The sequence below is a fragment of the Vidua chalybeata genome, chromosome 7 (genome assembly GCF_026979565.1).
Source record: "Vidua chalybeata isolate OUT-0048 chromosome 7, bVidCha1 merged haplotype, whole genome shotgun sequence".
NCBI classification, from domain to species: domain Eukaryota; kingdom Metazoa; phylum Chordata; class Aves; order Passeriformes; family Viduidae; genus Vidua; species Vidua chalybeata.
In genome coordinates this window covers 21985327-22007249 of record NC_071536.1, presented here as the reverse complement: position 1 = coordinate 22007249, position 21923 = coordinate 21985327, and the positions used below count along the sequence as shown (strand labels likewise).

The following is a 21923-nucleotide window of genomic DNA, read 5'->3' as shown; positions in this document are numbered from 1 at the left end:
TAACTCTTGTTTTTTCTACTTTAAGAAATTTATAAATTAGCAAATATAACACCAGTTTTGCTCTTTATGTACATACCCATGGCATTGGCTTCAACCTACTTCCATTCCCTGTGCTAGTGAGGATTCCCATACCACTCAAGTAAGCAGATTTGCATGTGGGAGAAGGGCAGAGGGGAGCTGGGAAGCATTTACATCTTTCTCTTTCCCTTCACTTTAAACTTAGCAAGTAATATGCTTCAGTGGTGGCCCACTGGTGGAATAACTGCAGGAAGAAAAAGGTACTTGCATACAAACAAGAGGGCAGGAGCAGAAGTTGAAACAGAAGCACCTGTTACTCTGATAACAAATTTAGATTTGAGTGATGTTTTGAAAATGAGAATGTGCTCAATACTTCTTTTGGGGGACGAGTTTCTGGATTGCAACAGACAGTGGAAAGTAAGTGGAATTGCTAGAGAAAAACTGTGATTTTGCAAGCTCAGAAGCATGGCTGAGCCTCTCCTGCCTTCCCTGTCTCTGATCGAAGAAAAAAATAATGATAAAACATTGATGACAATGTAATTGCAAGATATAATTACTCAGACTTAAATCACTAATGTGAAATTATCCTCAAGAAATTTTTCAAATATATGGACGTTCAGTTTTAACTTAAATTTATCACTAGACTATACATTCATTGTGTTGCGTTTTACATGTAATTAATAATTATGACCTTTTCAATACATACAACGTCATGACCGAAAAAAAGAATATAATTGGTCTTTTACTTTCAGAATGATATTTTATAAAAAAATGGTCATAGTAGAAAGAAGTGACATTCCTTGTTAGAAGCTCTATTTTTTATAATTTTTTTAAAAATAAGGATCCACACCTGATTAGCAAAGATGTCCCTATGATTTACAGCCCAAAACTTAGTGTTCTTTTTCTCCTTTTTTTCTTAGAAGGCCTTTGAGGCGAAATTATTTTAGATCCTTCTCACTGAATCTCTGTTTTTCTTTTAGAAAGCCACAAAATGGCATTATCTCAGAAATAATGAAATGCAAACCAGTCATTCTGTGGGCAGTGTAGTCCCTGCCTGGTGGCCAGGGCTGGGGTACCTGCAATCTTCTGGGGAAGCCTTTAGCCTCAGCAGCACAAGAGAGAATTTCCCCACTCCCCCTTTGGCCAAATGTCCACTTGCTTTCCCAAGTTAGAGTAACCCTGTCAGTCTGAAATTGGGAAACATTGGTAATATTTTGACTTTCCTGAAGATCTAATTTGTCCAAAAGGGGAAACTTAGGACAGTCACTGTGGGAAAAAGAGACCAAGAAATGCCTGCAAATATGAAGACTGAGTGAAAGCTGAAAAGTCCCTTGTAAGTTTTTAGTCCCCTAGGAGGTAGAGTGCATGCCAAGATAAGGGAATTAACCGTTCATATTTGAAAGGCAATTAAATATTTTCTATTGCTAGACACAGAAGGAATCTGGATAATCTGATTTACCCTTATTTTATGGATGTACAATTACATTTAGTGTCAAAAGTACCCCTTGTGGTGACCTAGGCTATAGTCATCTAATAAAACCATATTTTCCATGGCTTTAACAAAATCCCCCTGGGTGAAGCCTTAATACTATTTAAATATAGAACCAAATCCTGTTAGATTAACATCATCTGAATAATTTCATTGACTTCTGCTGAGTTTAACTGACTTCAGTAGAAGCAATCAGGAGAGTATATTTTTTTAATACAGGATTTCAGCTTTTAATTTTGTTAACCTTAGTTTTTTTAAATGCTATTTTCAAGTTTTGTTACTATGGGACAGATTTGGCCCAATATTAAGAAAGAAAAATAACTTATTATATGTACCTTTGTGGTTTCATCTCTCAGATTAAAAGTTAGCTCCAGATTGGTGAGGAAGAGATCAGAAAATTCAGGGTACATATCCAAAACTTCTAGTAGATCTTCTCTCTGGATCTTATGTAAGTCACAGTAAGTTAAAGCTCTCACATCTGCATTTGACTTTCCTGGTTTTGCATAAAGATGTACCATCTCTCCAAAAATGTCATTTTTCCCTGCAGAAAGAAAATTAAACAGAGGTTATTATTTTAAACAAGAATAAGCCATTACATTGAATAATGTATTTCTTTATGACAGAGGTGTAGAATACTTGGTTTTACATGAAGTGATACAGTCAGATTCCCATTGCACATATATAAAGGAAAAGCAGTATTATTAAGTATTAAAAGTGAAATTATTAAGATCAATGAAAATACATGTAACTGGACTAAGTAAACGTTTCATCACAATTTTTCTTCAGTTTCATCAAAACAACATGATTTGAGCAGATTCCTTTGTCCTTTCTTCTAAAAGCATTATTTGGTAATTTCAATTGTATTATGACAGCAAAGAGGAAATTTCTATTGTTCAGTCCAGTACTGGACTTGTCTGGCCTGTAATATCATTTTGCTGAGAATTATATGAAGGAACTGACTGTACTTGAAATATATTTTAGTAGAAAATTACTTAATTTTTATATTTTTTGGAGGGAATGCAAAGCTTCTAAGATGCAGGAGTTCTTTTGAACAAGCTCTTTAAACATGCCTGCCTCTGTTTTGATACCATTACAATTCTTCCAATCAATGTTGACACATTTGCAATAGGTGTTTGTTAAGATTGTCATCTCTAATTAATTGCTCTTTTTTGCCAAACTGCACCTAAACTTCATCAATGCAAAGCAGCTGCAGCCATAAACCAGTGAAAATATACTCTACACTAAGGGCTTCAGGGTTACCTGCAAAATGGGGTTGGGGAGGCACTAAGGAAACACTTGTGGAAAAGAATAGTGATCATGGCAAAGGAGAAACAGACAGGTAAAAAAGAATACAGTGGTGATTTTTTGTCTCTGTTAAACATTTGTGCCTTTCACATTGGGTTATTAAGAGCAGTTCTGGTTTTTCTTTTTTTTTTTTTAATAAGTTGAAAACTGCAGCTAAAAATGCAAAAAGGTAATTTAAGGGCTTATTTATAGTAAGGATCTTAAACATGGGAAGATTAAGAGATAACCTGATTATATTGAATATAATTTTTCCTCTCTAAAGAGGATGTATCAAATGTCTTTAGAATATAAGAAGGAAAGCATAGGAAGAACCAATGGAAAGAAATCGAAGCAAGACAATTTTATACTGGAAATAAAGCACACATTTTTAACAATAAAGGTGATTAAATATGGAAATAAACTGCCATGAAAAGGGATCCTATTTTCATCTCTTCATATCTTCAGAGCAAAACCTATTGTTTTTATTTCATAAAATACAGTTCATTAGATATAACAGAGAGTAAAAGATATGAAATGTAACAGGAAACAGAGACAAAATTAGGATTTGATAATATACTCCTTCTGCCCTAAATGTTTATGAATTCAGATATCCTTATTCAAGGCATATAAAACCTTATCTGCAATAAGAGTATTGACATGGTTGGAGTACTTTTATATCTTGTCTGCAAAGCCGAAAGAGATAGGAGATTTCAGAGACCTTCTGTTATCTAGGTATTAGATGAAGAATTACTGTCATCAGATCAGTATTAAAGAAACTTAACTCATCCACATCAGACAGTCCTGATGACTTGAGGAAAACTGGGGAGAAACCCATTTCTCAGAACACTTTGATTTCTTTGATGATGCTGAAATAGTTGTTAAAGGTGAAAATTTCATCCATGCTACCTGTGTTGGACTACTCTTGTTGTCCAGAGCACAAAGCACTGAGTAGTTTTTATGTCCATTTCTGTGTGTAGGTTTTTCAGAAAGAGAAATTAACTGAAAATATTTGACTAATTATTGATAAACTGTTAGGTTTCTGAGTGATTTCAATGCAGAGTAATTTTCCTTTATATCCTCTATCTTTTTCTGTAGATTCTTCAAAATACCAGCGACTTATTCACTGGAGCCAGCAATAGGCAGATTCCTACCTCATGGATCACGCAGCAGATGTGGGCTCAGTTTATTTTGGATGCAGCAGAAATGTACATGTTTTTGATGTGAGAGATGAATTCCTTGATGAACCACACTGCTCATAATCAGGGCAAGTAAAAACTCACAGTGTTATACTTGCATGTTCCCTACTTTGTTTGTGCCTAAAGCTGGTCCAGCTGATGAGCTGCAACAGCATGAGATGATAAATTATCTTGATAACACTATCTAAACCTAGGGAAGGATTGCTTTAGGCACACCTTTGTTCTGCTCACATATCCACCCTGCAAAGTATAAACAGAATAATCAGTCAAAGTATAGCAACATGCTGCCCCCAGTCCACATCTTGCTTCAGCTGCTTTTCTAAGTTCCTACAGTGGCCAGTTAATGGAAAGACAACATATGAATGATATTACAGCTGGTATATTCTTCTGTAGATCAAAATCCTACTCAATTATTCTTTGCATTCTTATTATCTAATATAAAATTGGAGAAACAAATCTGTAGTCATGTTATGTAAGGTTTTAGTTATGTTACTTTTCATATTGCTAACCAGCTGCAGGTGAGCTCCCAGCTGTACTGAGCATTGTCCTGAACCAACTTTGTTAGGAAAGAAAAGTCATCATGCTATACAAACAAGAATGTGTTAATAACACATATAGAGGAAACACTGGTGTCATTACTTCTAGATAAAATTTATCTGTTATTCTCTTCTTTTCCTTTATGCCTAATGGGCAGAAACAGATATTTCTGAAAATCTCTAGAAGACATTTTAAATGCCCAGAGTAGATTGCTCCAGTTAGCAAATAGAGGAATCTATGTGTCTCAATACCTTCATCTCTGTTTAAGAACAGAGTGGTCTTGACTTTAGATCTTGCTGTATAATCAGAACTGGAATAATTGGAAATCTGGTTGCCTCAACTTGCAGCTTATCTTTTACCTAGGCATTAATGTGACTAAAGATAAATCTTTAGAAATCCAAAGATGTGGGCTCTTTGTTGCACATGAATTATTGCAGAAATGTAGATTTTCTTTCTTAAATTATTTCTTTGCTTGATTTTAAAAAATAGTTAGTAAATATTTACAAATTTCCTGTCCCAGGAACAACAATAAATATTTTCTTTTTTAAATCTGACTCTTTTAATATGCCTTGTAATAATGTACTTACCAAGAATGGCTACAACAATGTCACTCTTAAGGATTTCAATGGAGCCTCTTGACACAAAATAAAGAGCAGTGAGAACATCTCCACAGTGCACTAAAGTGTCTCCAGGAGGTGCATGTGTTGTCTTAAATTTCATAGCCAAAGCTCGAAGACAGCCTTTACTGGCCCCCCGGAAAGCTTTGCAATTCTGAAGCAAATTTTGGTTGAGGTGCAGACAAATGTCAGCTTGTAAGCACTCTGGAAATCCCTTCAGGACCTGGAAAGACAAGCATAAAGATTTCATGTGAATGCTATGGAAGTTCTTTATATAATTTTTGTTTTCCCCCTGGACAAAAAGAAAGAAGTGACCTACAAATAGACATGGCTCTAAAAGTTGTAAGAGTATTAAAATTCAACAAATTTATAGTGTAATCTATATTGAAAAGCTTTTACAGTATGAACACTCCTATAAATACTAACCTATATAGTGGTTACAAAATGTGCTATTAAGATTTCTTTCATTGCAAGAAATGGTATCAGGGTACATGAATGACTATACTGCTGTAAAATAACAAATAAGACAGTGAAAGGGGAAGTCTTGACTGAATTTCACTTACTTGAACTCATATATCTATTTCCTTTTTATCAATTGTCAAAGTACTACATTTATTATAAGAGAGTTTTTTGCTGAAATAACCATGATATTTGCAAAATGAGAACTATCTGAAGAAGATCAGGTATTTTTCAGAGACAGGGCATTTTATTAGCATTTTCATGTTAAATACAATCTGATTGCAAGTGTAGGACTTCAATTTTTATCAGAAGAAAAGCAACATGACCTTTTGAAACAACAATGTTGTGCAGATTTACATAGCCAGATGATTTGTTCCGCAAACAACAGGGCTACTTGCTGTGGTCCTTGCTCATCTTTTACTCAGAACAATAGGAGTTTGCCTGAAGTAGAATCATGGGATTCCTCTTGGGTACCATGGCAACATGTTAATTTTGTTTAGAAGGAAAGGAGTTATTTACAACGTGGTTATTATGTGTGAGCTTTCCTATGTTCTGTAGGATAATACACCTTTAATTCTTTTAGAATCTATAAACATTTCTGCTACTGATTTCATGGGAGTATTGAGTGACTCTGCATGCTGACACATTATGGCACACTACCTTTCTTTGTTACATCTGTTACCTGCTGTCAGTGATGCGATTGGCTCATATGCTTTCGCTAGGGAAAGCTACAACTGTTGCCTATTACTAAAGGCAAAGTATGTACTGCTACATATTTTTGCTACAAGTCTTATGAATATGTGAACAGGATGTGTCCCTTTGTCATTAGATCAGTTTATTATTTCATCTTTGTTCATCCTTTGCACTGTTTTTATATAAATTTGTAAACATTTCTGCAGAGAAAAAGATATATCCAAAATGCATTCACTTGTTGCTATATTGATTTTTACTTCAGCACAAAAAAATCTTGTGCACTCAGTCTCATTGCAGAAATATATTCACCACTCATATCCCTTGCTGTGAAAATGAACACATTTCTGATATGAGGCTTCTGTCCACACAAGCCAAACTATGTTTTAAAAATGAGATATTAGAAGCTTTAACAGAATTGAAATGTTTCTATGAATGCTAATGGAAATCAATGTTGTGAAATAACAGTGTTTTGACACATATATATAGAACAATTTTTTGAGCCTTATGGCATTACCACATGAAATCTATACATCATCAGAAAAAGCCAGCATTCAACAACATTAAGCAAAAGAAAATATGATAAATGAAAAGCTTGTGTGGCGTCACTCTGTTTTCAGTATCTAACACATAACTAGAAATAGCTTAGTATCCAATTATGCTTTTTAATATAATGAAATTATATTGAAATAAAAAGGCTGTAGGTTGTAGGAACTTATTTGCTCAATGATACTGAAAAACTGAGAAACAAATACATTCGCCAAATGAAACAGGAGAAGAAAAATTGTGTTTATTTTGAAATTGTTCTCTAGTCATGTGAGTATAAAAGACCTATTTTGAATTAATTTTTTGCAATGTATGTATCTGAATACAATTTAGAAGAGCTCAATTTTTTATAGGATATGAAATAGGAAATGTATTTTGAATTCAGAAGTACTTACAAGAAAAGTGTATTTGAATTGTTAGGAAGTCAATGAGCACTTAGATTACACTTAGAATAAATAGTTTTAATTTTTCACATCAGCTGTTTATCTGATTTTCAAGAGATTGTATTTTACCATTAAGCAAAACCCATGCAGACACTGTGTGTTGGTTTATATTTCTGAAGATACTTTGGATATTTCCTTATAGAAATAATTGTTTCTATAATTAATTTATATTTGTAATGAAACTGTTCTAAAACCATTGCATATCAGTTGATAGTTATTTAAATGTCAATAACATCTGAAAGATACCAGCCTCTTTTCAAGCATCTGTGACTAAAAAGTCCCTGCTCCATGGAGCTTACACTCTAAAGTAGTTTTATACATCAGAGATGAAAGACATCTACTCTTTAATAGCACAATTTTAAAATGTCTAAAAGAAAGACTAAATAACATTGGTTTCCAGTGGAGATTATTCCTGTAATACAAACTTAGAAATTCCAGAAAGAAGCTGTTTGGAAGATGAATTTGTTAAAACGATGGCAAAACCTACATTACCAAAAAGAGCTTACCATATTGCACACATTGTGTGTAGTAAGGTGTTTAATCTAAGTCCAGTAGGTGACATTATACATAATTTGATGTTTCCAGACTAAGTTTTATGCTGTGCAGTACAGACATTTTGCCAAAACAAACTCTCAAATATTTGTTACATTCATTGTCATATTCTGCTTTTCATTACTGATTTTTTTTTGAAAATTATGTTATAATGTGAGAATCAACATCAACATCGAATTTGTACATGCTCTGCCTGTACCAAATATTAGAAAATCATCCATGCAGTCTTCAAAATAAAAAAATCGAAAATTATAAAATGAGAACTGCTGTTTAATTATATTATTATTAATGAAAACCCAAAACTAATTAATCATTTAAATACATATTTGAGTTTCAATCGTTCCATTCTTTCCTAACATATTTCTATTGTTATACACAATATCTTCTCAGCTGTGATTCCACGGGGCCCTGGTGAGAAAAACCTTGGATTCTCATGGTTAGAATCATGTTTGGAATCAGAACTCATGCGTAATTCAAGAAATGCACACAGATATTTTTAAAAAGATGTGTAATAAGACATAAAATCAGCTTTAGCCCTCCCCCCTTGACAAAGAAAAAGTAAAGGAAAGGAAAATCAATTAAGATGCTGCGACCACAGGCTCCAGTTGTCTGTCATTGATAGTTATCAAATCCAAGTTCAGTTATCTCTTCCTGTTTGGAATAAAACTTACTCCACATCAAATAACATTGATTTATCTAGGTGGCATGCTTACAGAGGAGGATAATGCCATCCAGAGAGATGTAAAACATTTTACATAGAATAAGTGATTGTTTCGTGAGGATAGTAGGGACATGATTCATACTGCCTTGAAGAATGTGGTCTTTTTTTGAGGAGAGGGAGTCCAGCTTCATTAATTTCTTTTCTCAGGATGACAGCAAGGTATCACACATTTATCAGGCACATTAGTGACAACAGATTTGGACATTGTGCCTTAATCTCAGGCAACAAGCAACTGTTTGGGGCAAAGATAACCTTGGGTTTTTTGGATAAATTATAAAATTCATGACAATTTTTAGATTTTTGATCCTCAGTTCTGGAACAGGTATTGATATATGTGTCAGAGAAAATATTTAGAAAGTATTTAACTTGAAGCAAATCAGGATGTTAGCTACAATAATTTTCATTAAACATGGAAATATAGCATTCCATACCAACAAAACCACAGCATGATTGAGGTTGGAAATGATCTTGTTGGAAAGATCATGTGGTCTATCCTCCCTGCTCAAGGAGGTCTACCTGGAGCCAGGGTGATGCCAAGATGGCTTTCAAATACCTCCAAGGACAGAGATGCCCCAGCCTCTCTGGGCAACTTCTACCAGTGCTCAGTTATCCTCACAGTAAATATGTGTTTCCTGGTGTTTAGTCAAAGCCTCCAGTTTCAGTGTGTGACCATTACCTCTGCTCCTGTCACTGGGCACCACTGAAATTAAACTTGTTCCACATTTTTTACACCCTCCCTTCAGGTATTTGTTCACATTGATGTGATTCTCTGTGAGTCTTCATTTTTCCCATTTGGCCAAGCAGTTCCAGTTCTCTCAGCCTTTCCTACTATGAGAGATTCTCCAGTGCTTGTAGCCTTACAATGAAAGATACTGCTTTAATTCTGCATATAATCTTCTGTTGCACATTTTCTCTGCTGAAATATATGTGGGCTCATTAAATACCAAGCAGCAGTTGAAGAGAGCACAAGAGGGTTCTTGTGTGTTGTGCTGTGTTTGGGGTGTGTTGAAACTAGTGACTAATGCTTTTTTTGTCCTAGAGCCAGTCAGACTTGTTTATGAGAGGCAGGTGCCCAGCATATAGAGGGCCATAAAGGGAGACTCCCCGGTTCATCTGAGAATTTAAGATGGCATAAACTGAAAGAGAATTCTTGTCCTTCTCCACTTCATCTGATTATTCCTGCCTTGCCATGATCTCTCCTTGTGAAATGGTTTGAGAAACTGCTCCATACGAAAAATTAACACAGCAAAAAATTTGAGCAGCTGAAGGTACAAAGAGGCAGGAGTAAATTCACTTTGTGCCATGACCAGGCATACTTAATATCTATTTGGTTCTCACTTTCATAAGAGAGATCTCAGGCTATGTTGACATTGGCATCACTGAATAATGTTCTCAATAAATGCTGAATAAAGTTCTCAAAATATTTGAATAATAAAATTTGACCTTATATTAAAACCTTTCATTTTTATTAACCTTTTGTCTTAGTTTGTTCAGAAAGAATTAGTGAAATTAATGAATCTTAATTCATATATTTGGTGAAATAACCTATATATTTAATTTTCAACTTTTTGCCAGCCACCTAATTTTAAGGCTAACCTGGTACTCTTTAGCTGCACAAATTGCACTACTTAGATTTTGAATTAGGATCTCTGTCCCCCAGTAGCTGTTTCCTCTGATGGAGAATAGTGTGGGATTTAGTTCCGTCACCTTGTAATTGAATAACATCATCTAGGCCAAACATTTCTGTGATTCAGCAATTTTATTTCTAGAAAGAATTTAGAATTTACTATTCAATATTCCTGTGATAATTAATTACAGAAATTAATTATTTCTGTAAGTAGCAGGTTGAAACATTTCCAAGCATTTTCAGCATTTAGAAAAGAAAGAACAGGGTCACAGCTGGCATAATACTGCTCCAGAAGCTCTTGGGCTCCACATAGAAAAAAATATTTCTGAAAAATCCTCTTCTTTGTACAGAATGATTTTTTTAATGTTCAGTATGTTTCCTTTCAATAATTGAGAGAGAAGAGAAGCAGTATGTGATAATGAGCTAATTCACCTTTCAATGAGATTGAAGCCTGACAACCTTATCAAGAGCAGGATCTTTTGTTTTCAGTCATTGCCACAACACAGATGTGTGACATCTTTATGCTGGAATTAGTGAAGCTGCAGTAGACCATTCTTCTACAGACCTATTACAGTTTCTGAGTACATCTGAAAAGTGATCTCTGTGATACGATACATTGCTGAACAAGGCAGATGGAAAATTATTTCAGTTTCTTCAACTGTTGACTCCCTTACTGAGAGAAAAGCTTTAAGTCTGTAGAAGTTGAAGATTGACCAGATCTGTACATTTCAAAAAACAAGATAGTTGAAAAATTAATTGCTCTTGATTTAGAGATTTTAGACCATAAAATACAATGCACTGAGAAACTGATAAAGGATCATTTAGAAATAGATGGACATCCTTGAGAATATTTTTTATTTATTTTCTATAACTCAATTCAAATGAGCCTAGCACATTTTTAAAGTTGCCTTTTTTAGAAAATGAAATAGTTATGGCTAATCATAAGGTACTTTGTGGCTGGTTTATATGTCATGATTTCTGTTCTGACATATAGGCAAATAGCAGTACCAAGTCCCTAATGATTACTTATTCCCTCGGTTTAAGAATTTACTGCTAGGCTTTGTTCCAAACACATCTAATTTGCATAAGTCTTTTGATGGTACAAAGAATTTCTCCTTGCTGTTTTGGAAATTCTAATTTACTTCTCTAATCCTCTGCTTCAAATATATTGGTGGCACTGGTTCTATTGCTAAAACTGGTTTTGTTGTAAGAAGTGATCACAGTGGGAGGAAAAGCAAGAATGAAAAAATGTAGTGATGTCAACCAGGTGTCAGTGGCCAATTTCTTACAAAAGAAGCCTGTTCAATGCAATGATGAACCTGGCCTTTATTTGCTACTATAGAATTGTTGGTTCAAGGTAGGTGTGTGTTCTACTGTACTTGTATGAACACAGTGGCCGAGACAGTTATCACAACAGTAAAATTAACCATTTGCTTGGATGCTTCCAGGAGAAACCATACATTTATTCATAAAAATTCTGACTTGCTCTCCCATTTCATGCTATTGGACAAAACTCAAACCAAAAAGACATCTGTCCCACATCCAAAATTTTAATTAATGTTTACACTGGGCTAAACACTTTTCAGCTTGTCCCACCCAGTTACTTCTATGAACTCTTTTCAAATGTAAAATAAACCAGTAAAGCTATTCAGATGCACAGAAGATCCATGGAAGGAAAGGGTGGGACAGGATTGTAAAAAATACATGCATAACTTAAAAAAATATCTCAAACACTAAATAACTATTTTATAGGGTAAGCATCCTAGGCATGCTATTATCAGTGCTAGACTGATAATATAGGAATGAAAGAGGAAAAAGAAGGCAAAAAAAATTAGGAAAACTGGAACAGGATAGTTAAAAATATTACAAGAATTGGAATCTTTGGGACTGGTGACATCTTTCATGAAACAATATGCAATGTAAACATTTTTTTTTGTATTTTGACTTTGCCAGTGTATATCACAGGGACATGATTTAAATTATGCTTATTCTATAGACTCAAATTTTTTTATCCAGATTAAAATAAATCCCAAATCCTGTTTATCCAGTCCATGCATGATTATGTGGAACAGTTTTTAACCAAAATACATTATGTAATGAAATATAATCAAAAATATGTAGAAATGGAGCAGAAGGGAGTAAATGAACAAAAAACAAGGTCTCAGCATATTTCACTTGCAGGTCTTTAAAGCTAATTTTACGTTTAACCATTTCAAATAAGCCTACAGTATTATCTTCTGGTTTGCAATCTAAGGTGTAGAATTTTGTTTAGATAATCAAGTTTAGTCTTAGTGCACAATTATTCCTGAGATTAAAAGGGTTTCTATTTAATCTATTTTCTTATGTTTTATTTTCCACTTTACCTGGATTCTTAAATATATTACTGAAGATAATGTAAAGCATTTTTTGAAACATTTTCTCCATGTTATTTATATATATATATGTGAGTATGTGTGTGTATATGTTGCATGTACATATATATATATATAAAATGCAAATTATTATGCACTTCATATTTCAAAGGAGAAAGAGGACTACACTTTTGATTTTTTTTCAGCTTTCAGTCATGAAATGAAGAAAAAAAAGATATTGGATGAAATTCTGCCTTCAGAATTCACAAAAAACTCCAAGTAGACATGGGCAGGAGTCAAACACATTTGTTTGAGGACAATACTAGTCCTTTGTTTTGTAAATGCAAATATTTCATGCAAAATTAAGTAAAAAAACACATGCAAGTCCAACTCATATGCACATGGCTAATAGCCAAGAAAACTTCATTGGTGCGTGTGTTAACATGCATATATGGTATAAACCAAGAGCATTCACACAAAGGAAAATGCAGAATGATCAGCAGCATGACAACTTTGTCAGTGACATTCCTACAGACCAGCTATCTAATGCAAATCATTATGCACATGACTTTTTTTGGGTAGAGAAGCATGACTTGAGTTGTGGGGTAAAACAGTGATTAATAAACATGGTTAGATTAACATTTTAATGTCTAATTTTTAGTAACCATTTTGCCCCACATCTGATTCTGCTTGGATTATTTCCCTTTGCTATCGACCCCTTCATCATGCAAAAAGTTACAATTAAAATTAGAAAGCATTGAACAAGCTCTAAACCCAACAGATAACATGGATATTCTTCACACTTTATACTGGAATTAAATTTGATATAAATACCTCCTGCTCTTACCAGTGGGTGGTGTTATTCCATGTATTTAGGTGTGAAGCAGACAGGAAAGAGATAAATCTTTCATAAGTACAATGTAAATCACACAATTCTTATATTATCCTTGTACTAGGTGTAATACATTCAAACTCTTAAAGGAAATAAGGTGATTGACATAAAACTTGAGGGATAGAACTGTGAACAGAATAAGGAATAAAATACAATGAAACAAAATACTAAACTTGAGGGTTTTTCCACACTTTATTAAAAACAAATCCTCCATACTGCCTCACAATCATATTGCAGAATATGGGCTATAATCCATGTAACTGTTATTTCACATTCATGACAAATCCAAGACTAATTTCCGTACACCAGTTTCCAAATTATGCAACTTTTCATGTGACAACATCCAGTTATAGTTACTATTTCATGTGAACCAGGGGTTTTTAGTACATCCATTAGTGGTAATGAATTAGTTAAGGCATATATGACTTGGTAATATCTTCAGAAATAATTCAGTGAGCTTCTTTAGGCTTAGGTTGAACACACCTGCAGCTTAAGGGCCTGATCCTGCGAAGTGCTGAGCACCCCACAATTCCATTGCCATCAGAAGGAATTAGGGCTATTCAGTGCCACACAGGATGAAGCTACTGATGCTGCCTTCCACTGCAGTAATCCCCAGCAGAGGTTTATACAATTGCCCTTGTCCTGCCCTGGACATTATATCCCTCTGGTGGGGACACATGGAAGTGGCAGGTGAAGCCATATATATTAATTTTCTATTGCATTTTTAAGATCTGCTTTACTTAATGGTAATCATAAAGTCAAACTGTCAGTGATTCACCTTTATAAAAGATTTTAATCAAGACCATTTTTTCTGTTTGCTGCATAAAAATGTTGTACTCTGACAGTCATTCAGAAATGTATGTATAGATATCACATGAAAGCTGTTTGAATGTATGTCAAAATTTTGCAAGTTGATTTCTAGTTAAATTGTTACAAAAGTGTATAGATTTTCTTCTTGGCAGCTTTCTGGAGAGTTCTGCAGTTTCTAATCTGCAGCTCTGAATACCTCTGGAAACCATCCCTACAGAGACACAGATTCACAGGTCCTTAAGACGCGCAATGCCCTCAGTGTCTTCAAACTGATGTTGATGTTTCAGAAAAAAATGTTTCTATCTCCAGAAAATAAGATAGAGATATAGATGTTTACTTTTGCTCACTAGCAGATTGTTATTCCTTTTTAGCTAGTCATGTATTTATAGAAGGAGAAATTACAGGGGCTTTTTTATCAAAACCAGAAAAAAATGAGTGTTATTCCTTGTCAGTTCCAGAAATGAGTTTCTGTGTATGGCTAAAGGGTTAGTAGTACTGTGTTGATTTTCAGTGCAGAATTACATGGTTGTGAATGCAAGTGAATTACTTTTCAGACTATCATGTGATTCAAATATTTCTCTTTGATAAGAGCAGCTAAACCTGCCTCATCCTCTCCTCAACGCATTCCCAATATACCTGTTCTAGATTACATGGAAGGATTTGGAAAAAGAATTGATCGCCACAGAAAAGTAGCTCTGTAGATATCAACACAGGTAGTCTTGTTTGATACTGGAAGTGGAAAATCAGGGTGAAGAACAAACAAAAATCTGGAACACCTATGTCTGAAATAAGAAACCTATATCTTTTTTTTACTCTGTTTAAGCTTACAGAAGTCACCTACAGTTCCCAAGCTTTCCTATACACAGTGAGGATTCAGATTGCTGATATACCTGGCAGTAACCTAGGCAGTGAAATGTTTGTATGCCAAAGATGTAGTGGCTTGATTGTAAGCAACTGAGGTATATATCCACCTTCTTAAGCTTGTATTTTTACAGCTTATAAACACTAAAGACTTTCTAATTTCTCATGCATTGATCTATTGCTCTGCATCTCTGCCTGAAAAGCAGAAGAACATACCATGTTCATGTCAATGCCATTGGTGTATGTCCACGCATGCTGGAAGTATTCCTCCAGTCGCTGCCGCAGAGGGTTCGGGATCTGATGAAAGCGTATGAACTCCTTCACTCGCAGCATCTGCATGTGGTACCGTGCAGTTCCCGAGTAGAGTCTTTGGATTATTGCGGATACGTTTCCAAAAATGCTAGCATACATTAATGCTGGATTAAAGACAAACAAAAATTACTTAAGTCATATCATTGGGCTTTGCAGATGAGTACAGCTAAACAAAAGTTAAGAACAAAGGGAAGAGTTAAAAAGGTATGAATATATTTATAAGTTCAGTTTTAAATAGAAAAATAAAATATAATTATGATTATCCAATTATGAAGGGATATAATTTCCTAAATCCACTCCAAACTCACCTTCTTACCTTATACAGGATTTGCCTACAGACACTGATATGCAACACAGATATTCTGACAGTTTGGATAACAGATTTTGAGTAGTCAAGCAACTTGATTACTTCCTGACACTGAATGAGTCACAACATATTTTTGCATGCAACATTCCTTTCCCTAGGAATTTGCCCTTCTGGCTGCATGCTTATAATCTTATTAGTTTAGAATATTAAGCCATTTGCTCAAACACAGAGAGGAAAAAAAAGATCAAAATCCACGGTAAAATTACTTACACCCAATCAACATGACACAGATGGAAAAGATTTTCTCTGAGTTGGTGTTTGGAGACACATTTCCAAATCCTACACTTGTCAGACTGCTGAAGGTAAAATAAAGTGCTGTAACATATTTGTCCTTGATAGATGGTCCAGAGCTTGCATCACTCTTATTGTAATGCTTTCCTAGTTGTTCTCCTAAAGAATCCAACCAGCCAATCTTGTGAGCCAAGTAAGGTCTTTCTACATTTCCAATGGCATACCAAATGCAAGCAAGCCAGTGTGCAATTAGTGCAAATATGCACATGAGGAGCATCAGAACTGCAGCACCGTATTCGGAGTATCTGTCCAGTTTCCGTGCTACCCTCACCAAACGCAGCAGTCTAGCTGTCTTCAGAAGGCCTATTAATGTAGTTGTCTGTAAAAATAAGATATCAAAATTAATTTTTTCTGTTAGCAAATATATTCTCATGCATAGTAAGCATGAATAAACCACTACAAATTCCATTTTTTGGGGGAATCAACACAAAAAATAGAAGAACCCATTTCAATGTAAATTTAATTTCATTTTCTCTAAGATATCAATTTCATTATAAAACCAGGGAAGAAAATAGGAAATGTGCATTTAAAATCAAGATATATTGAAGTTGTTATTATAAGCTAAATACCCTTTCATACTGAATATTTTACTTGATCTGGACTCTTCAGTTGACTATAAAAAGTTGAATGAGACAATAGATTAATGATTTTTTAACATGATAAAATGTGTATGTTATTGGAACTACTCATACTTATATGACTTTCCACATAGGTAATAAGTATTCTTGAAGAAAGCTGTGTGACTGTATTTGTTCCTGACTTAGAAACTCCTTGCAATGCTCTGACACACATATTCTAGAAAAGAGAAGTAATAGGTCAGAAGTGTCCCAAAGAGTATATCTACAAGATTCCTTCTGTTTTTAATGGTAAAAACATTCATACAGGTGAAAGAAGATAAAGCACTGTGAACAGTGATGAACATCATGAAAAAGTTCCTCCAGATGAATCTTTTTGCATCTTGTAGGTGTAGTGGCAAGAGTCAGTAATAAAAGTACTGTACCATTACAAAAATAAATTGGAGAAGTTTAAAGCAGGAATGTATTTCAAGATTTTTAGTGCAGACGTGTGCTATTATCCATTGCAGCGCCTTTGAGGCTTTGGCCTTTTTAAAGGGATCTAGAGGTAATTAATATAAGTTTTCAAATTTCAATTAGTAAATAATTTTCATACTTGCTAATTCCTTGTAGAAGGAATGGACAGCATTGTTAAGAGGAACAAATGGATTAAAAAAAAACCTCAGATACCTTTTTTCCTTGCATTAAGTCTGAACATATATTAAAGTATCCAGTAAATGCCAAGAGTGCATACATTTTTAATAGTTTTGTTGTTTGTCTGTTTGTTTGTTTGTTTGTTTGGTTGGGTTTTTGGTTTTTTTTTAACATGCATGTATATTACATGGCACTTAACAGGAAAAGTTTTCCCAGCCTCACAAACCACTCTGACAGTAGTATGCATCACATTAAAGCTTTTTTTGCAACAAGTACTAGACTAGTTTTTATGTTTTATTAAATCCTTGAGTTTACCAAGTTTCTGAGTAAAACCCCAAAGCTCTTGGAACAAAACAAGTCTTGGCTGCATTTTTTAGTAGACAACTCAATAAATCGTTCATATTTTCTGAGTAAATGAGCAAGAGGATAATGTATGGTAACACTCCTCAGTTCTTTTTAACACCCCCAATAATAACTTTAAGGTGAATTTCTCATTACCACATAAAGGTTAGTGACCTTAATAGTGACCACATCCTTCAAAATGAAAGACCACACCCTTCAAGACCCTAGCCTATGCCTAGGCTGAGATTCAGAAACATGTAAATATTGTGATTAGGTTATTTTTTCTTTGTAGGTAGATCAGGTTTATACATTTATGATCCCTTAAGAAAAGTTAAGATTTGTTTTTAGTGGGGTGTTTGAAACGTTCTATCACAGATATAGTCATATCTCTACATCATGCAAGAGACCACATATTCTTACAGTTCCTCTTAAATAGATCAGATGGTAGATTGTTAATCTACAATATGTCATCACTGTTCCACCACATTCTTTAGATAAAACTTGCTAATATTATTCATACTCAGTGTCAATCCTATACTTAGATACATCAGTTTGAGCTCTGGAGTATGTGGAAGGTATATAACACAAGAAAACTTCATCTCTTCAAGGGTAAAATCAGCATGAATGAGAATAGATATGCTTAAAGCATCAAAAACTCATCCTGAGTTTTAATTTTCCTTAACACAGTGAAGGGGCTTTAACACTAAAACAGAGCTGGCAGAGAGGTGAAAAGCATGGTCCACAAGTTTTGATGTGCCTTACATGATGTCCACATCTCGGCATAGATGTAGCCTTCACATAGTAATAGTACACCTCCCATGTGTCACTTGGCCAGGGACAGAAGTTCTTGGTTTCAGAGCTATGTCACATGTAACATAATTTTGTTGGTGTGCTGGAATGCTTAGATCAGCACAACACCCAAAGAGGCAGGGTCCTACTCTAACCCTACCTAACCCCATCTGGTGCCAAACATTAATATCTGCAAATAGCAATCTGATAGATGCTGCTCTCTTTTCTGGATTGCTTGCTTCTCTGTTTTCATCATACCTATCTGCTGGACTACAAGTTCAAGAGTAGGTGAATAATCACATCAGATTTTTTTCTTTTCTATTCTTTCCTCTCCATCTACTCATTATTTTTATCTTCCCAAGTATCAGGGAAGCCACCTAACTTTCACAACACATACACACAAAAAATGAGAGAATTATTTACTACAAATCATCATCATTTTGAGTCTCATTAAGCAGAAAAAAAATTTAAAATTACATTATTTCCTTATTTTAGAAATTGGAAAGTTAACAGTCTAACTCTGTTGCTTTCTTATGGTTGAAAAAGTATGGCTCAAATAGAAGCATTTGGATAGTGCTGTATGTGGTATTTGGATTATTATCTCCTGCCCTTTCAAGACTCCATTTGATATCAAGGTGTTTTAAAGCTGCATGAGCACACATGGAGCTCTCTTTAGAGCTTATGTTGTTTAATAAAAAGACTATTCAACACAATCTTTCACTGGGGATCTTCTTTGAAGAATCTCTAGATAACAAAAAAGAGCTATTTCACAAAAAAGATAGCTTTCATGACTGAAAAAATTCTATTAAATGAAAAATGCTCCATTCTGTCAATGTTACATTTGCCTCTCCTTGCTAAACAATGAAAAAGGGATCACTGGTGAAATATTATAGTTAGCAATGTAGGAAGGAAAACTGCAGTAAGTAGCAGCTTAGAAAAGTGATTGACATATTCAATACCATGAATGAGAGAGAGAAGCTATGATGGCACAGTGAATGGAACATAATCTATATAGCATCACTGCTGCTTAGACAAACAAACCAGCTTTTCCAGGTAGAGAAATTGGTCAATTACTAGATTTTGAGGGAATAAAGAATCAATTTACTTATATCTGCAATAGTGAAAAAGTCATTACATGGTCCAATAATTTCTGTTTCAACTTCCACATTTTTATATTTGTCTACTCATCTGCAAGAATGCACTTGTTACTGTAATCTGTAATGTTATCTTATGTTAAAGTTATCCCTTTAGCATGACTTTAGCACCTGGCACTTCTTTTAAGAACATTTGTAACAGGGGAGTTGTGAAAGAATGATGTTCAGGGGCACTCCTTCAATGAACTTTGGAATGGATCCCTGTTGTAATCCTTTATGTTTCACACTTCTAATCAATGAAAATGATTTTTGTCAATGACAAGTGATCAATGATCAGAAAGAGATGCAGACCATGCCTAGAAGGGAACATTGTAGTCCAAGTTAGAAGTAATGCCACTATGAAAATGTTGGATTTTCATGTATCTGTGCTTTCAAAACCACAGAGAAAATTATCTGCAGAAAGATGGACACCTGCCACAGATAATGAATGCAAAATGTGATCAAATTTTCTCTTAAATTTCTGGGCTTTTTAGTCACCTTCTGAATAAAAAAATTTCTCTTCTAGTAAGAGAACTACTAATATGTTCCCTCTGTGCTATATATTACTCTCTCTCCTTATTGCTTTACTTAATAACATTAATTTTTAGTGCATGGTTTTATCTCATGTTTCTCTAGACTCCTCATTTACGTTTTGCTTGGTTTGCTGCTTTAAAAAAAATCTGCATTTTATGCACCACAGAAAAGTCAATCCCAATTCTCTACTTTTCAGAAAAAATATTATGATTTTATCCCTTCTTAAATTAAATAAAATTGCTTGGAAGAACTGGGTCAGGAATCCAGAATATAGCATATATTTTATATATTTTTGGGCCAGTTTTGGATGCATATATTGAACAGTTTTTTACTCTGTTGTGTAGATAGATCATGCCTGTCAAGGTAATCTATTTTTTCATTCTTTTGATAGTTCATATTCTTGATAAAATTGACAAAAGCCAAATCTCTTTGATAACTAGTATAGTCTGTGCTACAACTAATTTGTTCTTCTGCTAAGTAAATGTCTGATCTAAATATTTTGAATAGAGAAAAATTATTTTAATGATGCAATGCCAACACAGCACTTACATGCATTATGGGCAATTTTAAAAAAGTAAGTGACAAATCAAAGCAGCAGTTCTTATATAAAAACATTTTACCAAGTCCTTCATACACAACATATTTATTATTTCTAAAGACAGTATCAAATATGGTATAACTGAAAAATACTAGCTGAATCATTCAATATTTTCTTTTGTCGATGAAAGCTAATACTGTACATTATTCTACAAAGGAATATTTAATTTAAGTTTAACTTCCAAAGATGAGATAGAAATACTAAGCTGCTATTAAATGGCAAACAAAAAATACTTTAGGATACACAGAATATCATCGTGAAGTAATAAATTAAGATTTAAGATTTCTTATTCATTTAAGCTTACCTCTTCAGAGCCAGAGCCAAAAATCAGCAGGTCAAAAGGTATTGCAGCAACCATGTCAATTAGGAACCAGCCTTTGAAGTAGTGAATTGCTATTTTTGCTGGATCACTTACCACTTCTTCATTCTGGTTTACATATGTTGTTCTGAAGTTTATTAGAATGTCAATTATAAACATAATATCCACAATTAAATCTACAACATTCAGTGGGCTGCAGGAATATCCACACTCTCTCCTCTTCCTATCCTCACTGTCATTCAGAAGGAAGGCAGCAGAGTAAGGGGTGAATATGGCAGTGTATATGACCAGCAACAAAATGAGCCAGTCCCAGACGGCTTTGAAAGGACTGTAGTGCAATATAGTAAACTTGTTGATACGAGGTGTCTGGAGTTTATATTCGGGTAGAACATCAGCTCCTAAGGATAGAACCTAGAATAAGAAATATACTACATCAATAATCAGACAGTGTATCTACTCCAGCTTCCAGTAAACATAGCAAATACAGGACAAAAAGTACTTAATTGTAGTTTTGAGGATTAAGCTTCAATTACTTAGTGTTTTGGCAAACTAGATTTCTGTGAAATTTGTGGTGTCTGCCAGGTCCAATAAATTCATTGACAATTTTGCACAGTAGGTTGATTCTTGTCCCCTGTAGCAAACATTGAGAAGCATATCTTATATCCATGAAATCTGCATTATTAAGCATGCCATTAAATTCATTTATTCACCACATGATAATGTTGCCAGCCTTCTCAGGGCCAGTGAATGACTTTTCTTGCAGCGATGTAGTGTTTTTATCCCAAAACAAACCTATTATCATTGGCTTACATTTCCTACAAAAGAGTTTAGTCTCATTGGAAAGTGTACACAATAAAAATTTAAAAAAAAAGTCACAGAAAGATCCGTTAGTGTCCTTGACATCTATTTACACTTTGAGTTTTGTGGTGTTAAAAAC

The 21923-nt window shown here is 34.3% G+C and overlaps 1 protein-coding gene across 2 annotated transcripts in view; it reads right to left on the bottom strand.

The window, feature by feature from the left end:
- KCNH7 (potassium voltage-gated channel subfamily H member 7) overlaps nt 1-21923 on the bottom strand; it is a 210725-nt gene that overhangs the window by 22419 nt on the left and 166383 nt on the right. For both annotated transcript variants that reach the window (XM_053947398.1, XM_053947399.1), the window contains 5 exons: nt 20972-21397; nt 15983-16382; nt 15310-15509; nt 5112-5364; nt 1843-2048 (listed from right to left, as the gene is read on the bottom strand). In XM_053947398.1, the coding sequence (XP_053803373.1) occupies nt 1843-2048; nt 5112-5364; nt 15310-15509; nt 15983-16382; nt 20972-21397 (1485 nt within the window). The remainder of the gene's footprint in view (nt 1-1842; nt 2049-5111; nt 5365-15309; nt 15510-15982; nt 16383-20971; nt 21398-21923) is intronic.